This window comes from Mercenaria mercenaria, chromosome 10 (assembly GCF_021730395.1).
Source record: "Mercenaria mercenaria strain notata chromosome 10, MADL_Memer_1, whole genome shotgun sequence".
NCBI classification, from domain to species: domain Eukaryota; kingdom Metazoa; phylum Mollusca; class Bivalvia; order Venerida; family Veneridae; genus Mercenaria; species Mercenaria mercenaria.
The window spans coordinates 74,090,117-74,111,589 of record NC_069370.1 but is presented as its reverse complement, the minus strand read 5'-3'; the positions used below and the strand labels follow the sequence as shown (position 1 = coordinate 74,111,589).

General features: G+C 34.2%; 1 protein-coding gene across 1 annotated transcript; it reads left to right on the top strand.

Moving 5' to 3' along the window:
* The first annotated feature begins 6,055 nt into the window (after nt 1–6,055).
* Nucleotides 6,056–19,127, top strand: LOC123561284 (uncharacterized). Its single transcript, XM_045353536.2, has 9 exons — nt 6,056–6,307; nt 9,653–9,724; nt 11,021–11,050; nt 12,423–12,613; nt 13,221–13,309; nt 13,700–13,960; nt 15,347–15,480; nt 16,199–16,392; nt 16,735–19,127. The coding sequence occupies exons 1-9, from the start codon at nt 6,183–6,185 to the stop codon at nt 18,123–18,125; spliced, it is 2,487 nt and encodes an 828-aa protein (XP_045209471.2). The 5' UTR covers nt 6,056–6,182; the 3' UTR covers nt 18,126–19,127.
* Nucleotides 19,128–21,473: the final 2,346 nt, after the last annotated feature.

The following is a 21,473-nucleotide window of genomic DNA, read 5'->3' as shown; positions in this document are numbered from 1 at the left end:
GCGTGTTCCGCCCATTCGTTTGAAGAACTGTGCACGAATAATCTAAAAAATCATAAAATCACCGAGACGTTTTTTTATAACCATGGGTAGCTATTTCAAACTCTATTTTGTGTAACCTAAGAATTTGAGAGAAAAAACATACATGAATTGAGGTCGATTTTCGCGTGTTCCGTTGCTGTTTGATAACTTGATCTGAAAAATGTAACACAGAAGTCATAGAAAGAGTGAAATAAGGAATATCTGACTTACAACAGTTAAAGACATTTTCGTCATTTTGTGTAAAAAGTGAAACACAAAAACTGGACTTTCTTCCAAATTGTTAGCTCGACTTTTCGGCGAATAAGGAGACCTGTTGTACCCGCCCTGGTGTCGGTGTTCCCGTTGGCGTCGCCGTTGCATTTAAGCTATGATAAGCTTTTCTGGTTAGCTTCTCGATTTCACTATATCTTCTCAACTACTACCCCCCACAATCGTTGAACTACACCTACGATTTGGGCTTGGTAAGGGACAGACATCTAGCAGTTTAGGGTCAGGTGTGCTAAAGGTCAAGGTCTCTGTGGAATTGTAATAATGGTCGTTCAATTTTATGGCAAGCTTCTCAATTTCATTTTGTTTTACCTTCCATTAGATTCTAGCATTTTCATTAGTTAAAAGTGGTCACGTGGTGAATCCCTATATTTCTGTGGAGGGTCAGTAGATTTTCATGTTTATCTAGGCTATAGATACGTGGCCGATAAAACAAATCAATTATAGGGTTTGTTAGTGACCCTCCACGGAAATATGTGGGGTCAGTATGATAAAGGGTCACTAACAAACCCAATAATTTATAATGCCCTTTTTACTACTGTTCCTATAAACATCAAAACCTCACAGAAGGATTGATCTTCGTAATGGACGGAAAAAAAGTTAGGTTTCTGATCAGGTACATCAAAAGTGAAGGTCAGTGGGATCAGACTTTGTAATAGTGTTGGTAAAAGGTTTTTAACTCGCTTCTTATTTTCACTGTTTAGTCTTAAACTTATATCGCATAATGTTTCTAATTACCGTTGTTCCCCCACCTCACCCATTATATTCCTCCCAGCCCCTTATTTGTAACATTCCTTACACTATTTATGTCTCATAGTGTTTCTTAGCTTCCTGCTTACCCCCATGTACCACCACACCTAACCTACATGCACACTAAATTAATCCTCCACCGCTCATATTACAGCCCCTACCCGGAAAAGCTACCAACCACAAAAACTATTTTTACATTATATCTTATATTTCACCTCTCTCCACCCATTGCACTCTCTCCCCACCTCTCTCAACCCATTGTACTCTCTCCTCACCTCTTCCAATTCTTTCGAACATTCCTACTAAATTATATCTAATATTGTTTCTTTGATTCTGTTATATCCCCTCCCCTTTCATACACAACCTATCCCCATCCACCATTATTCACACTCTAACCTATCCCACGTTTTTATTTCTGTATTTTTTTTTTAGTATCTCGTGCTCGATCCCACCGAGTTTCAACTGTAATTACAAAGATTACGAAAAAAGTAACACTCCTACATACTACATATACCTATACATATAGCTATGTAACACATATACCTGTAATTACAAACATTGTATGTGACTAAAAAGCATGGATAAAGTATTTACTTTGAAATGAGTCGTGTTTATAATTGTATTGATTGCATATGGGTCGTTTCAAATTCGTTTTTGTTATATGTTTCCAAGGAAGAATTTAAATTGCAGATGACCTTTATATATTGACTGGAACAGAAGTAAATTGTCAAAAGTGGAAAGTAAAATTTATTCCATTGTTTCTAGATAATCCCTGCCCAGTGGAAATGTTCCCTTAAAGTATGAGCACAGTAATTGTTTTCCAAGCACATTCTACAATTCCATTCTGATTTCATTATACTGTGAACCAAACAAGTAGTCCATACTTCATTCTGCTGTTAAAACAGGACAAGACCTTTTCCCATAACAAGTTCTTGAGGGGTCTGTATACATTTTGGTTCCAGTTTACACGTCGTTTTGCCTTGAGCTATTGTAGCGACGACAGTTGGCAATGTCTTAAATTTTGACAAACCAATAATCTACAGTTTTGAAATAATACTTTTGGGTTTAATGTCCAGATGAAGAATAACTGGATTACAGTTGTAAAGATATGGAACAACCTGAGGAAAGATTCATGTTCGCAGAGAGTATTTTATTTATCTCTCTCTTGGTGTTTACAATTGAATTTGGGGATGATGTTACTTCATGAAAATCCATGTATATCTGTTGCATATAATCATAGAGTTGGTGACAATACCGTCTTCGTGAATTTCCATAGTAGTGAATTTTTAGTGTTGTTTCACCAGGTAGTGGTACTAACGCATTTTGATACTAGTAACCAAAGTTCGGTCGAGTTGTGGTAGTCACTACTGGAACATTACTGCTAAAATGTGATATAGTATTACACATATAACGTAAAACGGTTTATGACTGTATAAAAACAGAAGTGTTTAAACTTTCACAGAACGTACTAGATCACCTGAACAATGGTTTAACCTCGTAAGCCTTTGCGACCACTTACTTGCCATTATTCTTCCGCACGTTAGTTTACATATATTTCTCCTAATCACATACTACATGCTTTTAGATTATTGTAGTGAATTATGTGGTCTTGCAAATGATATGTCTATTGAATGAGTCCATCTTCTTTTCTGTAAGAAATTGTTAAAGTGTAAATGATTAAATTCTATTTTTGTGAGTTAATTCTGGAATAAACCATACTGGGACTTTTTGCAAATCGTGCTAGCGATTCTTGGATGAATTACTAGAATTACAATGTGGTTTATACTTGCATAAACGCACAAAAATAGCATTACATATTTACGGTGGCTGGCAACAAATATATGTGGTTTGCTTTCCATGAGTATCTGATGAGAAAAAAAAATAGATGTCAAGATATCAATCTTTCCAACATCTAAAAACGAACAGCCAAAATTACCCACCCTCGTTCACAATACTGGAAATACGCTTAAAATGGGTTGCGCGACGTACGGTGCTGGTTAGAAATGTCAGGTAGGTCAACTTATGTTTTTGCTCAATATATCACAAAAACCTTGTCGACACGAAGCGTGAAGAAAGTATGAAATCAACAAAAAGCCAAGTTCTGACCTCATGTGCCTTATCTGAGGGAATCTGACGCTTCTAATGATGAACTAGCGACTATCACATGTTTCGGGACAAAATTGACAAAAAAACATCGGGAATGGGGTTGCAGCCACGGGAATAAAGTTACTTGTGAACATTTTATAGTAAAATCGCCCTTTTTCAATCCCAGTGAATTTTACAAGGTCATTTTCCTTTTTATTTTTTAAGTATTTATTTATTTATTTAGTCTGTAAGAAAACTTTTTGTAGCCAGTGTCTTTAGCAGTTTATGGTCAATAGTAGAAAGTACACATAAAGATCATCCATAGAGACAAACGTTCCCTATGCCATGTTTGCAACAAGATACAATACGCAGACATTTGTTTGCTGTTCATATTGTTTACTTTTGCCTCAAGGAACTTTACTTCAAATGGTCTTAATCAACACAAGAGCAAGAAACATAATACTTGCTTTTTGGGTTTAGCACCGTTTTCAACTTTATTTCAATTATGTTTTGGTGGGAAGTTAACTTAAGAGGTTTTGTACCCGCACTAACCTCTTCTCAACGAGTATGTGCCAACTTTTCCACATGAATCAGAAGAGGCCAAAATAATTTCGAGCAAAGTGTCTTTCATCACTTCGCCGCGGAGAACACGCTTCGACCGAGGATCGAGCTCACTACTCCGCGATACGTAGATCTGCTCTCTCCCTATTACTACTGTTAGGTATATGTGCGACCTGTGTGGAATAGTTTAGAAGGAAGACATCTTTATTCTTGCAACAGCAATACTACGACAGAAAAGTGTCCAAAATGCAGAGAAAGTTCATTAGCAGCAATCCGTAACATTGAAATATCAGATTTGTGTAAATGCAGCCAGCAGTATTTAGTCAATTTTACTCCAGAGTTGCAAACGTTGCCCTCTTGTTTGTCTTATATCTATGCAAATGATGTATAATATGATAACAGTCCGGTTTAAAATATGCATGTTTACCTCATGACAATAGTTGTATTATGATAACAATAATAGTTTGTTTTTGGGTAAATACATATTTTATTTTTGGTCGATTGCGAAGGAAGTTCTACTATATAAAGTATACCCGGAGTCGCAACCCCATTCCCGGTGAGGTTTCGTCAATTCTGCTTTTATAAGTCAGAGTTGAAGCAAATAAATCTGATATTTGCTATTTTATTACAGTCTTTTTTATCATTAGAAGCGTCAGATGTCCTAAAATAAGGCACATGAGGTCATACGTTGTTATTATTGTTGCTTCGTGTCGATTATAGGGCCAAATCACAAATTACAAACCAGATATTTCACACATATTATATTTATTTTTTATTGTCAAATATTTTTTATGAACGTGGCAAAATGATTCATAGTAGTGTGATTACGTATAATAATATGTGTATGTTACATGGTATTAGAATTAAATTAAGCAAACTTATATATTAAATGCAGTCTTCTCCGCCTGTTTAAGAATATTTGTCATTAAGCTTCGTATATATTGTTTTGTTAATATCACTGTTCATCATATATTCTCACAGGTTTTCCAGGTGCATCTGTTGGACCGCGAAAGATAAACATTTAAAACACAAGAATGGTTCGAAGCCGCAACAAATTCTTCATCAACAGTTCTGTCTAAGGCGTTTTTGCTTCGAGTCTTGGCAGTGCGAAAATTCAAGTTGCCGAATGTCGTGCCAAACCATCATTTAATCTTGGCGAATGCTGAATGTCATACAAGATCGACATTCGTATTTCACTAAATTGTTTTACAGTCCCATGTGTAATATGACTTTTCCATTTAAGATTCTAATATGCAAGAAATAATACTTTCACTTTTCGAGTGTAAGTGAACTGCTTCATAATATAATATTGTTAACTTTTAAGAGAGTAGAGGGCAACATTTTAGCAGGTTGGCTCATTCTTAGTTAAGTATTGCATTTAAATTCTTTACTGTTATGTTTAACCAGTACAATAAATAAACACGTTTTTCTTTATTTTTCTGAACGCGCAATCGAATGAAAGTTACTTTTTTCTCAAAGAAGGCCGTTAGGAAGAACTACAAATCAATCTAGCATGACCTTAAAATAGTCTAATTATGAAGAAAACATTAAATGCATTCTTTGATATATTCATTCTATGTTCCCTTCACAAATCGCAAGACGTTATTCAGCGTATTATGGTGCCGGATTTTAGTACGGAGTACTAAAATGCGTTAGTATTATTTTGTAGTTAACAGTGCTGCATCTTTGAGCCTGTTTGATGGCTATCTATTGTGCTGTATTTTTGAGTCTATGCACTGTTTCGAAGTTCATGGACATCTATTGTAATTTATATAGAGTCGTTGGGTATCCAATATGTAATCGATGCTGCTTACTGCAACCGAAAAGATGGTTTATGAACATTTCATAACTTGTTACAAGAACGTTTATAAAGTACAAGATACTTTAGCAAGTGAAAAAGAGGCGTATTGACCTCCTTAGGATTTTACAGTGGGGCAGCTACCCTGTGGCACAAAGAGAAGTATGGTTGACTCGTGGGGGTGTGATGAGGGTGGAGGTCAGACTTTTTTCTCCATTTTAGCGGTTTTTCCTTTATTTTAAAAAGTAAATTCTACATGTTATTTTATGCAATTAATTTTTCCATCTTTCAAAATTGATTTAATCTTCATTTTGGTATTTTACTTAAACTGCTCCTAATATTCATTTACGCAAAATGGTTGAAAATCCTTGTCATGTTAATAGTTTTACTGTATATAACGAACAATCAATACGTTTAAATAATCAGTTTAAGCAGTTTTACAATGTGCTGTGCTACACAGTAGTCAGATCAGGATTTTAAACATATTTTAAACGTAAACCTTTAGTCGGTAGACTGGATCAATATACCCATAATTATTTTTGCTACACACAATATCCTTCCGGTACAAACAGTAAACCAGTCATTGGATTGTACACCTTAGCAACCATAGACGCGTAAAGTGGCTGTATTAACTTACGAATGTATATGGATTTGTGAACATTTAAATTAAGGGACAGAGAAAATGACGTCCCTGCAGTTGTTTCCTAAGGTGGAGCATACGGCCTCCGTGCCAAAGGAGTGGGGTACTGGGAGATATAAGGAAGAAGTGGATGTTTTCGTTCCAAAGGCACCAACTTGGCAGTATAGGTACATGTATAGAGTTTCATTTTATCTGTATGTTATATCTTATCTTTCATGTAATCAAAAAGAAACAATATTCAATATCTTAATTGAACAATCAAAACAGTGTTAAACATGTATTCTGACTCCTTAAGTGCTTATCTAATAAAACAATTGCCGAGATTGACACCTGATAAAATCGATCAAATAGAGAGATAAATAAATGTTTTGCGAAAAAAATATTCAATTGTTCGCAAGTTCAGATTTTTTAATATTTTGTGCGTGTATGTAGGCCTATATATGTAAATTCGATGGAACTTTTACAGTTACATTTAAATTGTTAAAGTGTAGACACTAACCTAATCGATCGGTGTGACGGCAGGCAATATTTGAATAAAAGAATCATATATATTTGCTCTTAAATCGGTAAGTAGCCCTCTTAAGTGGTAATTGGGGCTACTGAAAATGACGGCCTGCTTTCGTATTAGAATATATTCAATATTTTGATAATACTTTGCGTACACATCTGTCTTCTTTATTTCATGATTACTATATATTAATTTATTGTTTTATGTTTACCATTCATTCATCACCAGGATAGGGCTACGCTATGAAGATTGCAGACATGAAATCTTTTAAATGTCTCCCTTTACCAATCTGATACATGTAAAACTACATGCACGTGTAATAAATATTCCCTGCTGTTCAATTTTTATATAAGCATTAAGGGCATTTATTTGCGGTTTCATGGACGCAGATCTCCTGTAGGTCATGTCAAAAATTGAAAACATTTTAGACACTATCTTAACAAACAGTTTACGCATTGGTTGTCTTATCAACAGTCTTGGTTGCTATCAACATTAAATGTAACACTGGTATAATGATGCATTGTTTTAGTTTTCAATTTTCAAGAGATATTTCTATCGTCAAATTGGGCCTTTTAGATTATTATCTGATCTTTAAACCTAGATATTCAATACGCATTGTTAAGTATGACAAAGATATTGTATAAAGCAAATAGAAAACCCACTTTTATTTCAACAATTAAAAGCAATGGGTGAACACCTTTGAATATATAAACATAACTCTCTCGTTCATAAAACTGATCCATTATGTACGTGTAAACAAAACCTGATAATGCGTACTTATTATTGTATGATATACCATTAACACTTAAAAAGTCTATAGGAAACATAAATTAACTCTTAAAAGTCTATAGGTAACTTTTAAATGTTACAAATATGTACGTTTAAAATCGTTAACTTTTGTGCACAAAACTGATACATGTGGATTACTGATTAGGATCTTTGTATCCATCCCAATCTACAAGCATCCGAAGTGTTTTTTCTCCTCGTTTAACCGCTTTTAGACTGTTGCTGTCCACTTAAGGTTACATTTTTTGATATGCTGTAGGCAGTCATCTTATTTCCCATCTGCCACATATACATAAAAATAAAAAAAAAAAACTCTGATAAATGACAATTTGTGAAACTTATTTAGATGCAATCTTCCCCCTCAGCAAAAACTATAGTAACAATTTTTAACTTGGAAAAGTGAAATAGTGTTTGTTTAGGTAAATGTTCATTTATTTTAAGGACAAGTAAAAATTACAACGTATTTATAAATTCATTTTAGACGAAAATGCTACTTTAAAAGATTCTTATTATCAAAAGAAATTGTTAATCCTCAGGTGTGTATTGTTAAGTCGCTTTTTCACCCACTCTCATACGATTATGTCACAAAGCTGGCTTAATGTGAAATTTAAAATCATTTGGAAATTAGATTGAAATTTTTCAAACTACTACTTAGTTTCGTATGAGAAGAGCTGAATATTTTACATCATCTCTTGAAAATGATTGAAAACCTCCGTATCTTTATTTATCTTGAGTTCAAGCTAAAGCAAACATTAAATACATCTGAATTATTTATCTTCATTTCACAGAGACAATTTATCCAACCTTTAAGCCCTGAAATTGATGTCTTAATCAATTCAAATGGTTGATAGCTAGATTAACAATGTTTACTGAAAACAATAGATTGGCATTTATGTCGTTGCGATAGCATCTTTATTGTGGGAAGGTATTTTGTTGAAGATCTCATCGATTCCAGTCTCATTGATTTAACTGGCGAACTTAGTCAGCCGGTATATACCTACTGAAACATTAATGAAAGTTCCATTCTCTTAGTTGTCACACAGTAACCGTTCGCAAACGAATAAATAGATAATGAAAAGTCTCTGCAAGACTTATAATGCAAGTATCAATAATTATAGAAATGCTGTACGGAAAGGTTTCAACAACAGACATGTAGATACAAAAGCTTAAGAGTTGTAGAAAACATGTACACACCATCATTATGAAATTCATGCTTAATGCTTACTCCACTTCACATATAATGACTTGGGTAGACTAATTGAAGATGCAATTTAATGTAATTATAAAGCATTCCAAATAGTGGTGCGAAAATGGACAAAGTGCTTTTTGAATAATTCAGTATAAGGTTTCAAAGGGTAAATGTGTAGAATAGAAGAGGATCTCAAAGATCTGTTTTGGATGTCTGAACTGAAAGTAAATGTGTTCCTGTAGTAAAGTGAAGCTAGGTCATTAAAGGTCCAATACTAAGGAAAGTGAACATTTTAATTTCTTTTAAAAAGCACAGAAACTATTTCATTTTATTGGAAAATGAAAGTTGGTATGTAGAAATTCGAAATAAATCGCAGTATATGTACAATTATTTTTCTATGAAGTATGAAGAAAGTTAAAAAGACCTGGGGGTCATTCTGTCTATTCATTGAAATTTCAACATAATACACATACATTTCTTTGAGTTCCAAAGACCTTCTGTAAATTTTGACCTGCCAATCTTCATTATTTAGTGTCTTGCAGAAGTCTATGCACTGGCTATGAAAAAAATTGCCAACTCACTTTCCCTTAGTAATGGACCTTTAAGACTTGTACATTAAAACAGTATTTCCTAAAATATCGATAATAAATAGAAGCATGAACGAGAATAATATTCAAAGGGTAAAGAAGTGACTGTTTCACGTAAAAAAGTGCCTGTTTTTTAATCCAGTACAGGCATGGCACGTGAAAGCGACTTGTTCACAAAACATTTAAATCTTGTTAGCTAAATTATATCTAGCTTGACTGTGCTGTTAGTTGGAAGTTTATTTGAATTATCATTGAATCTGCTTCCTGAAAAAAATTAGATCATGGTCGAATTCGGGCTCTAACCTACGACTACCAGGCTGAGTGGGCGGTATCTTACTCACTGGTCTAATGCTTCCTTTGTTTACATTTTTAGGAAACTTTAAAATCATATTTAAGTTTTGTCTTCAGACATGTTAATGTAAGTTTTATTTTATAATTTCAGTGGAAAGCCTACTGACCAGTTCTACAAGCTTACACAACTGAGGCTGAGCAATGTCAGAAGTAACGATGAATTGTAAGTATACAAATACAGTCATCTTGTTAACTCTCACAGAATCATTTTGATATTATATAATGGGGTTATTGTGACAGTAGTTGCAGTTGGTTCGAGTAGATTTCATGTATTAATAACAACGGATTTCGAACAGATTTCAACCAAATGTACAGATTAATAAATTAATCTGATGTAAAATTTCATTTATATGCCTTAGTGTACATTAAAATCTTTTAAATCCCATTTTAAACAAACCGAATTAATAAACCTGTGATATATGTAAATATAGTAGGCAGATCTAATCAATAACTCAAATATTGACCTAACGTACAGTAGGCAAGTAGAGGGCATTGTTTGTGCGTGATAAATTGTCTCAAGATATTTCTATATGTATTGTTAAACCTTGATTGCTTTGTAGCCTTTAAGATGGCATTTTCACGTTTATAGTGAATCTTAAGAATTTATTGACAGTTTTATCAATAGCCTTAGACCATTATACATTATAGGTTTATAGTGGTTTTGAAGTCAAAATCATCTTAAAAGGAAGTATAGAGATTTTTCATCGCTTCGTTTGCAACATTTTATCACTTAAACTGAAAAACAGAGAAAGAGTCATTTTATTTAATAGATATTTGCTATGAACGCCACTACCAAAAAATTTTCATCACGAAAATATATGACAAATCCCCCGATTAAGCATATGGCCATTATAATTGCTAAAGGATTAATATATCTTGTTATAGGTTTATAGTAATTTTTCTTGCATACATAAATTCGCGAAATGAAACAACTCGAGCATACCGTTTAAGAAATATGTAATAAAGTTATTATTCCTATGAATTAAATATGAAGGTTTCTGTAGTCAAAAGAAGGAGTTAATGTATTCTTAATACTTGACGTGCATCTCATTTTAAGACGGTGGACAGTCATCAATTTCCCCTCCTTACGTATTCTGTATATGCAATTTCTGCATTTTCTGATCGTTTCTTCTATTACGGGACCACACACCGGAAGATGAATAACTTTTCACTTGCGTGAGAGGTGTTGCACATTTCATTAATTTACCTCTCATGAACAGACTGAGTGGAACCAAGTCTGCTGTTATGTTGCTTGGTTGCGTTCTATGCTTCCAAAGGATTATTTTCACAGAGTTTATAATAAAAATGCTTTAATAGATATAATTATCACTTCCATATTATAACGAATTTAGAAAAATGGCGTCCTTGTTTTACGATACCTGGTCCTATGTGTTACATAAGCATTACTGTTTGAACTGATGTTAAAGTTGTGGAATAATGATGTATATTTTGTTTTCAGGGTACCAGAACCACACGAAAGTGCAATGGGGTAAGTAGCACATACCTTGCTTTCTAGTCAGTTAAACATGTGAAAAATGAAACGGTTCTGGATAGCAGTTCACATTTTAAAGCATGAAAAACTAAAAATGATCGTCCATAAAAATCCTTCAGCCTGTAAATTGAAAGGGGATGGGGATGTGGGGTGCAGAATGCTTAAGGCTTCTTTATTGAAACTACTAGGACATGAGAATTTCTCACACAGGTTTGACCAAGTTGGTGGGGTCGCCCTGCTTTCGAGTGTTTGTGGGTGGCATATCAAAGGATAACGCAGATCACCAATTTGTACTAAACTAGGTGTGTCGCTGTAACCTCGGGATTGTAATGATTTATACTGTTTCGCATATTTCGTTATTTTTCTGACTTCTATTATAAACTATTTATTTAACTTGATCAGCATCACCCTACATGAAACCCATTTTTAAATTGAATCTGATCAGTGCGTGTGACTAGTTTCTGTTTAAATATCTATATGCCAGGTTAAAAAGTGTGGATTTGTGCATTACGACTGTGTTAAATTGAAATTAAAACTAGAATGATACGAACAAGGATTGAGTTTCTATTACTGTTAAAATGGCTTACGTTAGATGCTTATCTATTCAGGCAATTACATTGTATAACAACTTTTTAATTACACTTAACTTTAACTTATTTCTAGTCTGCCAAATAATAAATTTATTGTTAAAGCTGAATAGCATAGCTGTTTTGAGAGGTACTTTCATATGGCATTATTATGAATAGAAATACTTTGAACAGGTTAAATGCACCTAGATATTGAAGACAAAATAGCACAAAATATGACCACTGGCTTCTATAATAACACTTTTGTGCGAGTTTGATAAGAGGAAGTGAAGCTAGGTCTATATGAAAATGTATGAAATAGAACAGAAAAAAACGACTGACGGCAGACCCATTATAGTCAATAATACCTTTCTCACCGAGAACTAATAATTCAGCTGGAACCTCTGCTGGTTAACAAAATATTTGATCGATCATACAATAAGTTAATTACGGCTTTTAAATTACTGCAATTTCAATAAATTCATTTCTTTTGTCATAATAAATTACATTCATAGTTCCGTAGACTATCAGACGTCTGTCAATGATTTAAGCAGTAATAAAGATGACCTACTAAACAGTTTTCCTAGTCTATGGTATACAAATGTAATTAATAGGGAATGAAAGCATGTAAGTGCATATGGATCTAGTCTTTACCTTTTGTTTCGCAGACTTTTTATTTTTAAGGTGACTAATTCATAGACAAAGAACTTCATATTAGTATCATATGTTACAGTTGTTTTTATATGTCAAAATGATAAAATAATTTCTGTTTTTGTACAACTATTTTTTTTTATTTTAATTAGACCTGTTATGATCAACAATACTTTCCCTGGCGAGCATCCATATACCTCACATATGCCCAGGACTGCATTATTTCCAAGATTCGACAGTGACATGGACCCTAAAAAGGGAGTGGCAGCGCGTAATGAAAGACCAATCAGCGACGAGATGCCAGCGAACGCATACAATGTCCAGATAATACATAAAACTAAAGGTAAGCTCTTTTGCTGTCATAATGTATTTAAAGCCCGCTGTTACATTAATAATCTAGAACTCAAGCATAACGTTTGCTACTTTTTAAACATGACCATTCCAAAAATGTGTTTTTACGTTGTTCAGCATTAGATTAAATTCAAAATTCAAAAAAGAAGTTACATCATGCATTTTTAATCGCTTTAAGTGGATACTAAAGGACAGTGTCGTAGCATTTCAAAACATTTTTTAGAAAATGTTTAGAAAATGTACGAAGTATTTGCTTGGAATAGTTGTTTTTATGATAATAAGATATCTTGAGAGTATTATAACAATCCATGTACAAATAAAGTCAAAATTTGTAATAAAATGTTTTCCGAAATGGCCGACATTTAGAATAGAAAACATCCAAACAAAATCGATCTTGAAGATAAATTCAACATAAGTCAAGATATTTTGAAAATTAAAAAAGAACCCTATACCAAACTAGGAGTTCTGTAGAATGATACATATATAATCTTAATTGTATTAAATTGTTTACAGAGAAAACAATAAAAATTAACCCTTGTTAGAAAGGCTACAGAAAAGGTATGTCAAACAGTAGTTTATATAACTTAAACATGATTCAGGTTTTGGTGACAGGCGCGAAATTCAGGAGCTGCCAAAGAATTCGGATAAGAAAGCATTAGAATGGTTAGGAGAAAGGGGGTTTAACCAGGTACGTAATAAATACAATTCACTGGGGTAATGCCCTCAAAAACTGATATACGATATTATAGAGCTTTTCCACAACTGACATGGTACCTTTATAACAACCTTATTATATGCTTTACATCATCGTCTATTGTTTTCATACCTTATTATTTCCAAAAGTGATATGACAATGCTTTTAACGAAAGCGGGAAGTTTGTTTTATTTAACCACAGAGAAACTTATTTGAAAAACTTAAATGCAGATTGAATACATACATACCCGTCAACGAGAAATGTACTGCACTTCAAAAGAACTGGAATCAGAAAATTCAAGTGTTAATATTTTTACTTTGGATAAACATTACTCTAAGACAAAAACTGTTTTATAAACTTACTGACGAAATGTTTCATTTCAGCTTGTAAAGGTACATAACGGCAAACAAGAATTCTACCCAATACCACCTAAAGTTGTTGCACCAAATCTTCAGTCACGAACCGGTGATATGAAAGTGTCTTTGCGCACGGCAACTTCGCTACGAAACCTAGAGAGAGACCAGTGGGAGACTACATACAACAAGAATCATACAGGGCTTGGTCCCGCCAATCCTAACAAGCTAGATAATCTGCAGGAAAAGACTGCATTCTACAACACTCATGGGATACAAGATGACTCAATTGTATGTTTTAATAAGTAAAGGCTTGATTTACAGACACTCAATCAAACCAAGTCTGCCCTGCAAAACGGAGCAGACTCAAACAAACCGAGTCTTGTTTACGGAACGAAACGGACTCAATCAAACCGATTTTGTTACTAGTATACGTTTGCTTGGTTGCGTAATGTTCTTCCAATGGATCTGCTTTAAACTTGTAGTATTTACGAAGAGGCATTGTTGATTGTCTGCATGGGCCAAACAACAAAAGTGCTGGCGACAATGCAATTGACACAATGTTATGTTGTTTAATACTCAAAGAGATAAGATAGAAGTTACTTTTCCGTGCTTATTGAATTTCTGTTTTAACTATAGTTAGTAGGGATGTAGTAATACATTATTGTCAGTTGTGCAGAATGGTAAACGGAATTCCATCGTTACACGTACACCAGTAAACCACATACATCACAAAGCTGGTTATATATGTATGGAGTCCCCTACAGCCCATAAGTTCAATAGTACATATAGCCAACCATTCCAATCAGAAATTGTCATTTAGATCACTTGGTGGAGCAAATGCTTTCTTTGCATGAAATAATGTCTGTCACATCTGTATAATGTGTCTAGGTAGCACGTTTGATTAACCGGAAGTGACGGCGTAAGAACATTTACTAGTATCCGAAAAACAAATTGTAAATTCTGGCCCCATGCTCATGGAACATTTTCAGTCTCAGTTGAGTTCGAGTTTGAAATTTTGATTGCAGATTTTACTAGAATTTCAAGATCAATTTCCAGTTGAGACTTACCATTAATACTGGATAGTCATTTGAAAACAATCGCTAATTTAAATTTACTTTTAAACATGCAGTTCTGATATGTATGACAAATAGAGTTTCATTATCAACTCATCTGAGACCTAACATATTTCGTGAACATGGGGCCTGGTGACCGTTGTACGTGTAGCAGAAATGTTGCCAGAAATCTATCATATCCCGTGTATTAAAGTGTTAAACAGTCAGCGCTACTATCTCTCTGAAATAGATCGGTTTCGGTGTAAAACAATTTAAAATAATAACATGAAATGAGCAGCAATCTAAGGACTGCAATTGATATTTGGCAAATTGTGTTAAATTATGCTCAAGAACCTATGCATTCTGTTTGGCCATATAATTGAAAATAGGTAAATCTACAAGTATGAAACAGTGTACTAAAATCTACATGGTGGAACTTTTTCTATACGAGAAAATGTCATCAAAAGTTTAAAGAACCAAATCAATGTATTATATTAGGAAGATAACAAGAAGAAAACTGGCTATTTTTTATTTATGAGACTATTTTGTCAAAACCACAGCGCTTTGTTTCAGTTACAATACGCGAGTGAAATATAAATATGCTACGGTTTTTTTTTTTCAGTACCCGCGTTCAGTCAATACATTTGATCCACCAAGACCATTGGAAGGACGTATTGCTCGAACTCTCATCCCTAAACCACCACCAATGAAATCAGCCGAGAAAGCCAACGCACCAGAAAATCCAAACTATGTCAGGTAAAATTGTAAAAGATTCTTAGCTTTTTGTTCACATTTATTCATTCTTATATATAATTAATGTAACCATTGGTTAAGAAGACGAGTAATTCCCTGCCGAAAAAAAAATGTGATTTTTTATGAAATTTACTGGTATTTGAAAACAACGTGTAAATGCACCTTTGTTTGTTTTATTTATGATTTAACTTACCAAACAAGTGAATATGAAGACAGACAGAACTAAATAATACTGATTTATGAAGACTTTAGCTCGATAGTAAAGTTTTTTTCTATTTAAAAATATATAATCTTGCTAAAACTCGATTTTGGTTTACTATTTTGCTGTACTGGATGCGTATTTTGTGTATTAGACTAGTTGTCTGTTTGTATCGAAATTATCTACGTGAATATTTAATCGGTTTTATCAAGGTCGTAAATATCCTTGGTTTTGAAAGGCATAAATTGGCATTGTCATGAAATTACTATATAATGTGGCATTGCAGTGCGCATTTACAAAATCCAGGTCATAGATATCTATATGACAAATTAATTTTAACTAGAAAACCTTGAGACCTTGAATTATTTTTATGACCGTTTCAGACTATGATGGAATAATACTTAATATACTGTTGATACGTATTATCATATAATAACTCCAAACACAAATTTTATTCAACAACAAATCACTTTTTGAGATATATATAATTTCTTAAAGAACTGACCACCAATCTGATTACAGAATGAAGACCTTGTCTGAGCGAGAGGAACAAAGATTATTACATGGTAAAGAATATGCAAGTTTACCGGACGACATATTTAAGAAGGATGCTGAGAGGTGGAGGGAGCTTGAACACACGGCTCATCCTGATCCAAATATAGAGACACTGTCAAAATTCAAGTCAGAGCCTGATAAAGTGCCTTACACTCCTGCTGGTTAGTATTGCTGTACTAACCGTTTTAACTTTTGGGAGTATTTCTCTTTCAAGATATAACTAATTTAGAGGTTGAACTTCATAACTAAAGTGATGGTAGTTTATTTGTATAAACACTAACTGAAATATAGTGATGCAGCCAAAATGTTTTGGCTGATGATTTACATAAAGTAAAAAAGCCACATACAGTCTACAACCTGTTTCACAAAAATAATGAAACATGACTGACTGATGACTGATGCTGATAATATACGTAGCATTTTTACCACTATCTTATTAAGTATTTGAGTTTGATTAAATATTTTCACATGATAACTAATATTGTCGTCTACTAACTTTTCAGGACCACCTGGGGGACCAGAAGCAAAATATTTGGATTCGACAAAGAGAGACCAAGACAAAAACTTCCAAGAAATAGAAGCACAGAATCGATGGAAGGTATTAGAAGCTCATGGGCCAGGTCATGATATTTCTTCAATGAATTATAAAATGGCTCGTTCCAGCGCACCGGAAAAACCAGCAACATTTTATGGACATGAAGGAAAATACAACGAACAAAGAGCAGGATTATACAAAACCAGTTACAGCCCAGAAAGGCTTGCCTACAACATGAATGCCTTAGAAGTAAGCGGACCAGAAATCATGAACACCATGCATTCTCACATTGATGCGCTTAACCTGCCGACACGTTTAAACAGTGATATGAAAGATGCGTTTCGTTATAGTAGAACGCTAAGTTCAAGTCAACCCAACCTGGCCGGAGACCGTCGAGATGGCAGAGATTTGGTGAATCAACACCAAACGCTGAAACGTAGCCAGACACAAATAATCCAGCCGACGGTGGAAACAGCAAGAGTAAAGGTTCAGGAGGGTAATACTATTTTGAAGGAAAGCACCATGGGGGATAGTTATAATACACAGAAATTCCTTCAAGAACACGAGCTTGGAAAGTTTTCAAGGAATGAACCTTTACAAGTAATGTCATCTGTAAATCAGAATTTGCACAATGTGAGGAAAGCTAGTTCTACAAAATCGAAAAACGTAAAATTCGCAGACAATATAACGGTAGCACAAAGTCTTGACAGTGGAATTTTGCGATTAAGTAGTGCTCCAACACGTGGCTCCCCACGCATGGTGTTAGATTGGGATCCAAACCCTGCAACGGAACCAGTGGTAACTACCCAGTATACGAGTACACAGGCCCAGTACCAGCCTCAGTTTGATAAAGATGCGGAGGAAGAAGATGCTGACAAGGAGGTTAATGTAGACGAACCAGTCAATGTACCGAAAATTAAATTTACAAACATAGAGACAAAACTTGAAGATCGCGACAAAGAAGAAAAACCGTTCATTGCATATTCAAGTGTGCTACGGAAGCGTCCAGTAACCAGTGATCCTAGTAGCGAGTATAGAAATGAGTTCAGCAGTAAAGGAACTAATTTCATCCCATCGAATCTGCATAATTCGTTATCATATGATTCAGCTTACAAAGCCCAGTTTCCAAATCATCATATAGGCTACAAACATGATCCAAGGTTCAGCTGGCAGCCTGGACATGGAGTACCAAGACCGCAAACAAGTTTGTTAGAAATACAGAACAGCTTTGAAAAGTCAACTGTAAGAAAGAAGTTCCACTCAGAATTTCGAGAAACTAATCCTGATCTTCGAGCCAATATAGTGAGCGGAAAGAAGCATAACTTTTATGGAATAAGTGGACAGTTATTGCATGGTTAATGAGGAGATGACTAAGTTTCCTCCATATGAAGGTCTAGAGACACACAGAGAGACCAGTGACGATAAATTCATTAATGGACAAAAACAGTTTTAGAAATAGAGATGGGTGGGAAGTATATTTTGGGAGAAACTGCCTTTCACCAGTATTATATAAATTTTATATTGTTAAACACCTTTCTACAATTGTTTTACCTGTTGTTGTTTCCTTAAAGTTTATCATGATGTTGACATTTCATCATTGTTATAATGTTAACATACGATCACCCTTTGTTATAATGTGTCCGTATGTTTGTAAGAGTCTCAGTTCGACGAAATTTAGTATACAGGACATCAGTTTCTTGAAATAGCTGCTTTTAAATTGCAGATCTATTTAAAGAAACTGTCTTTCGTATTCATTCAAGCAACTATGTCTGTGATAAAAAAATTGGATCATTGAATATTTCTACATGGTTTTATTGTTCATTATACTGTTAAGATATGCCACATGTCAGTATTATATTGTACGTTTTGTCTTCTCATGCAATTTCATCTAAGGCCAAATAAACCGTATTTAAGTTGTTGTTTCAACAGAAACTTCGAAATGTTAGGGAATACATTTGACCAATCTGCATGCAATATTTGTGTTGATTTTTGTCTTTTCTACGGACATAAAAGTTTATATATAAAACCAACCATTGAGTTCAAAGATGAAAATCTAAGCACTAAACTAAATCAGAATGATATTCTTTCGTATAGTTTGTATATCGTAATTGGCACGTATACATGCTCCTTTTAGATGTTTTGCTCATATCAATCCTGTACATCATTTCTAGTCTGAATACAACTGTATGTGTGCGTGTTTACACTTCTTATTCAAATATATGTTTGACCTTTGGCTTGATATATGTTATCTGCTATACTATGTGAAATAACTTTCCCTTTCAGTTTATGTATGTTGTGATGTTGTTTATTACTTTACTGTACACTGTGTTATGGATTTGCTCAATAAAATCAAAAACTGCATATTTTATTGTTTGTCAATACCTTGAAACATGCAAAAAAACGATCGTTTTATGATACGATCTACTGACATTACATCTAATTTTGATAGAAGGGTAAGTCTGAAATCTAGTCACTGACCAACTAGTCAACAATTAGCAAGATGATTTATATGCTACACAATCATTGTTGAGGACCCTTTCTAATGTGGCTTGTATGTTGTCCAAGTTGTCCTTGTTGCTAATTCAGAATGAAAGTGGATGTTATGCTAAGGGTGGGTGAAAGAATTTAAGTGTGACGTTTGGTTTTCCCTTTTGTATTTCAGCATTGAAACAAAAAAAAACATGTAAATACTCCTAGAGCATTGAGCACACTGAAGGCAACCAGAGCCAGAAACTGTAGAGGTGTGGGGGTGGGGCGGGGGCAAGCAACCCGCACATTGACATTGTATTAGAATGAAATTGCAAACGGAGGGTTTCAAACAGCCCCTGTCAAGGTTTTTTAGTGAATTATCGTAATATTATAGTGAAATATAGCTTGTACTTTCACAGTGAAAAAAAATCAATTATATTTTTACTGACCATGGTAAGAAACTATAAAATTGATAAATTTCGTCAGAGCTGGAAACAAAAACAAAATTTGTTTGTTTTACATGTAAGGTCAAGATATCTTTCACTCACGAACACCATATCTTATATTTTTAAATAAATTTCAAATATTGCATCTGGTGTTCACCCGTGAAAGATATTTCAATCTTTCGGTGAAACAAAAAAATATCTTCTCTATTATAATGAACAGGTTGTGGGAACACTTTCAACTGCATTGTAATAACCTTTTACCTACCAAGGGAAATGCAGCTTATAATTAGTTTAAAAAACGATCGGTGTACTTGTACGTGTAGCTGACGTTATGTGGCAACTGTAAGGTCAACCTTATATGATTCCTTGCCTACAAACGGACGAAGAACAACGCGAGATATATCGGAAAGAGGTTTTAGTGCATATAAATAACAAAAGTAAAAATACTTTTTTCGCTCCCATCTCCCGGCGGTATGTTACAGATATAAAAAGGGGAAACAATTACTTTGTTTCGTGGCAGTCATGTGAGAGTGGTTTCTCTTATCATGTACATTCAAATAAGTAAAAGCAGAAAAATACGATAACTTTTGTACTTTCAGTATATTAAGGGGTTGCCCAACCATGTGACTATTTTAACTGGCCAGCATCTGCATGAATCATGATATAGTTTCTTTCTTGTCGTCGAAAGCGTTAGATAGTTTTTCCGTGAATGCCCTTTCGCTGGCCGGAATATATATTCAGCTCTAATGATTAATGATGACCACGGATGTCTCCAATGTATTATTTATGATAGACTCACTGGCCTTCTGCAAATCAGTTGAATGGCTTACTTATATAACAGAATCCAAGTCCCGACTTCGGTTCAAACTCACAACTGTTGGATCAAAAACGCAAGATAGGTTTTATATCTCTAATTTCATATTTCGTTTGAAGAGTAAGCCAATATATCAAGGTTCTTTTATTTCACTTTAAGTGTAAATATTGATACATATCACTTCAGCAAACTACATGGATTATATGGAGTAAAATGGTACAGATGATTCTAAAAATTATCTCAAAGCTTTGACTTACATCAATGACGGGAGCTGTTTTTGGTCCTGTTTGGAGATACCATCTGAGGATGGTATAGGTAATTTTCTGTCTTCAATACAATTAATACAATTTTGCTTATGTTAGATAAGGAGAGGTATGAATACTTACCTATACTGTATACAGGGACTTTTCAATACTATCTGCCTTAGCAATGTTCACCGTCTTTTTACACTTTATAAGATTGCGGACAATTCTCTGCCAGAGAAGTAGGTGCTTTTTTCTCGATTCAGTTTTTCAAACAGTCAAACAAATTTCGCCATTCAAGGACTTAAGGAATATGTGACAGAGTACAGAGGGTATTTCCTGTAAACATGCATTTTACAAGGGTGATAATGATATCTCTCTCTTACCGATCACCGTACACCATATGATTTTCTATAAGCCAATGCCTTTTTCAAGAACCTGGAAGTTTTCATATCAGTTTCGTAATTTTATTAAAAATTATTATAAGAAATTAAACTCAAGCCTGGACCCGAAGCTGATAAAGACTTCTGCATGTTTGCATATGCACATTGTTTGTTACTGCTGTTACTTAATTTGCTCCTTTTTTCAAGAGACCTTACTCCTGCAAAAGTGCATGATTCCTGCTTGACTCCTTGGCTTGACTCCTGTTCTTGACTCCTGTTTATTAGCTAGCAGCTGTTACAAATTCCTTATACATTAAGTAGGTGTGTTTCATTTAAAGCATGCTGAACCTAGT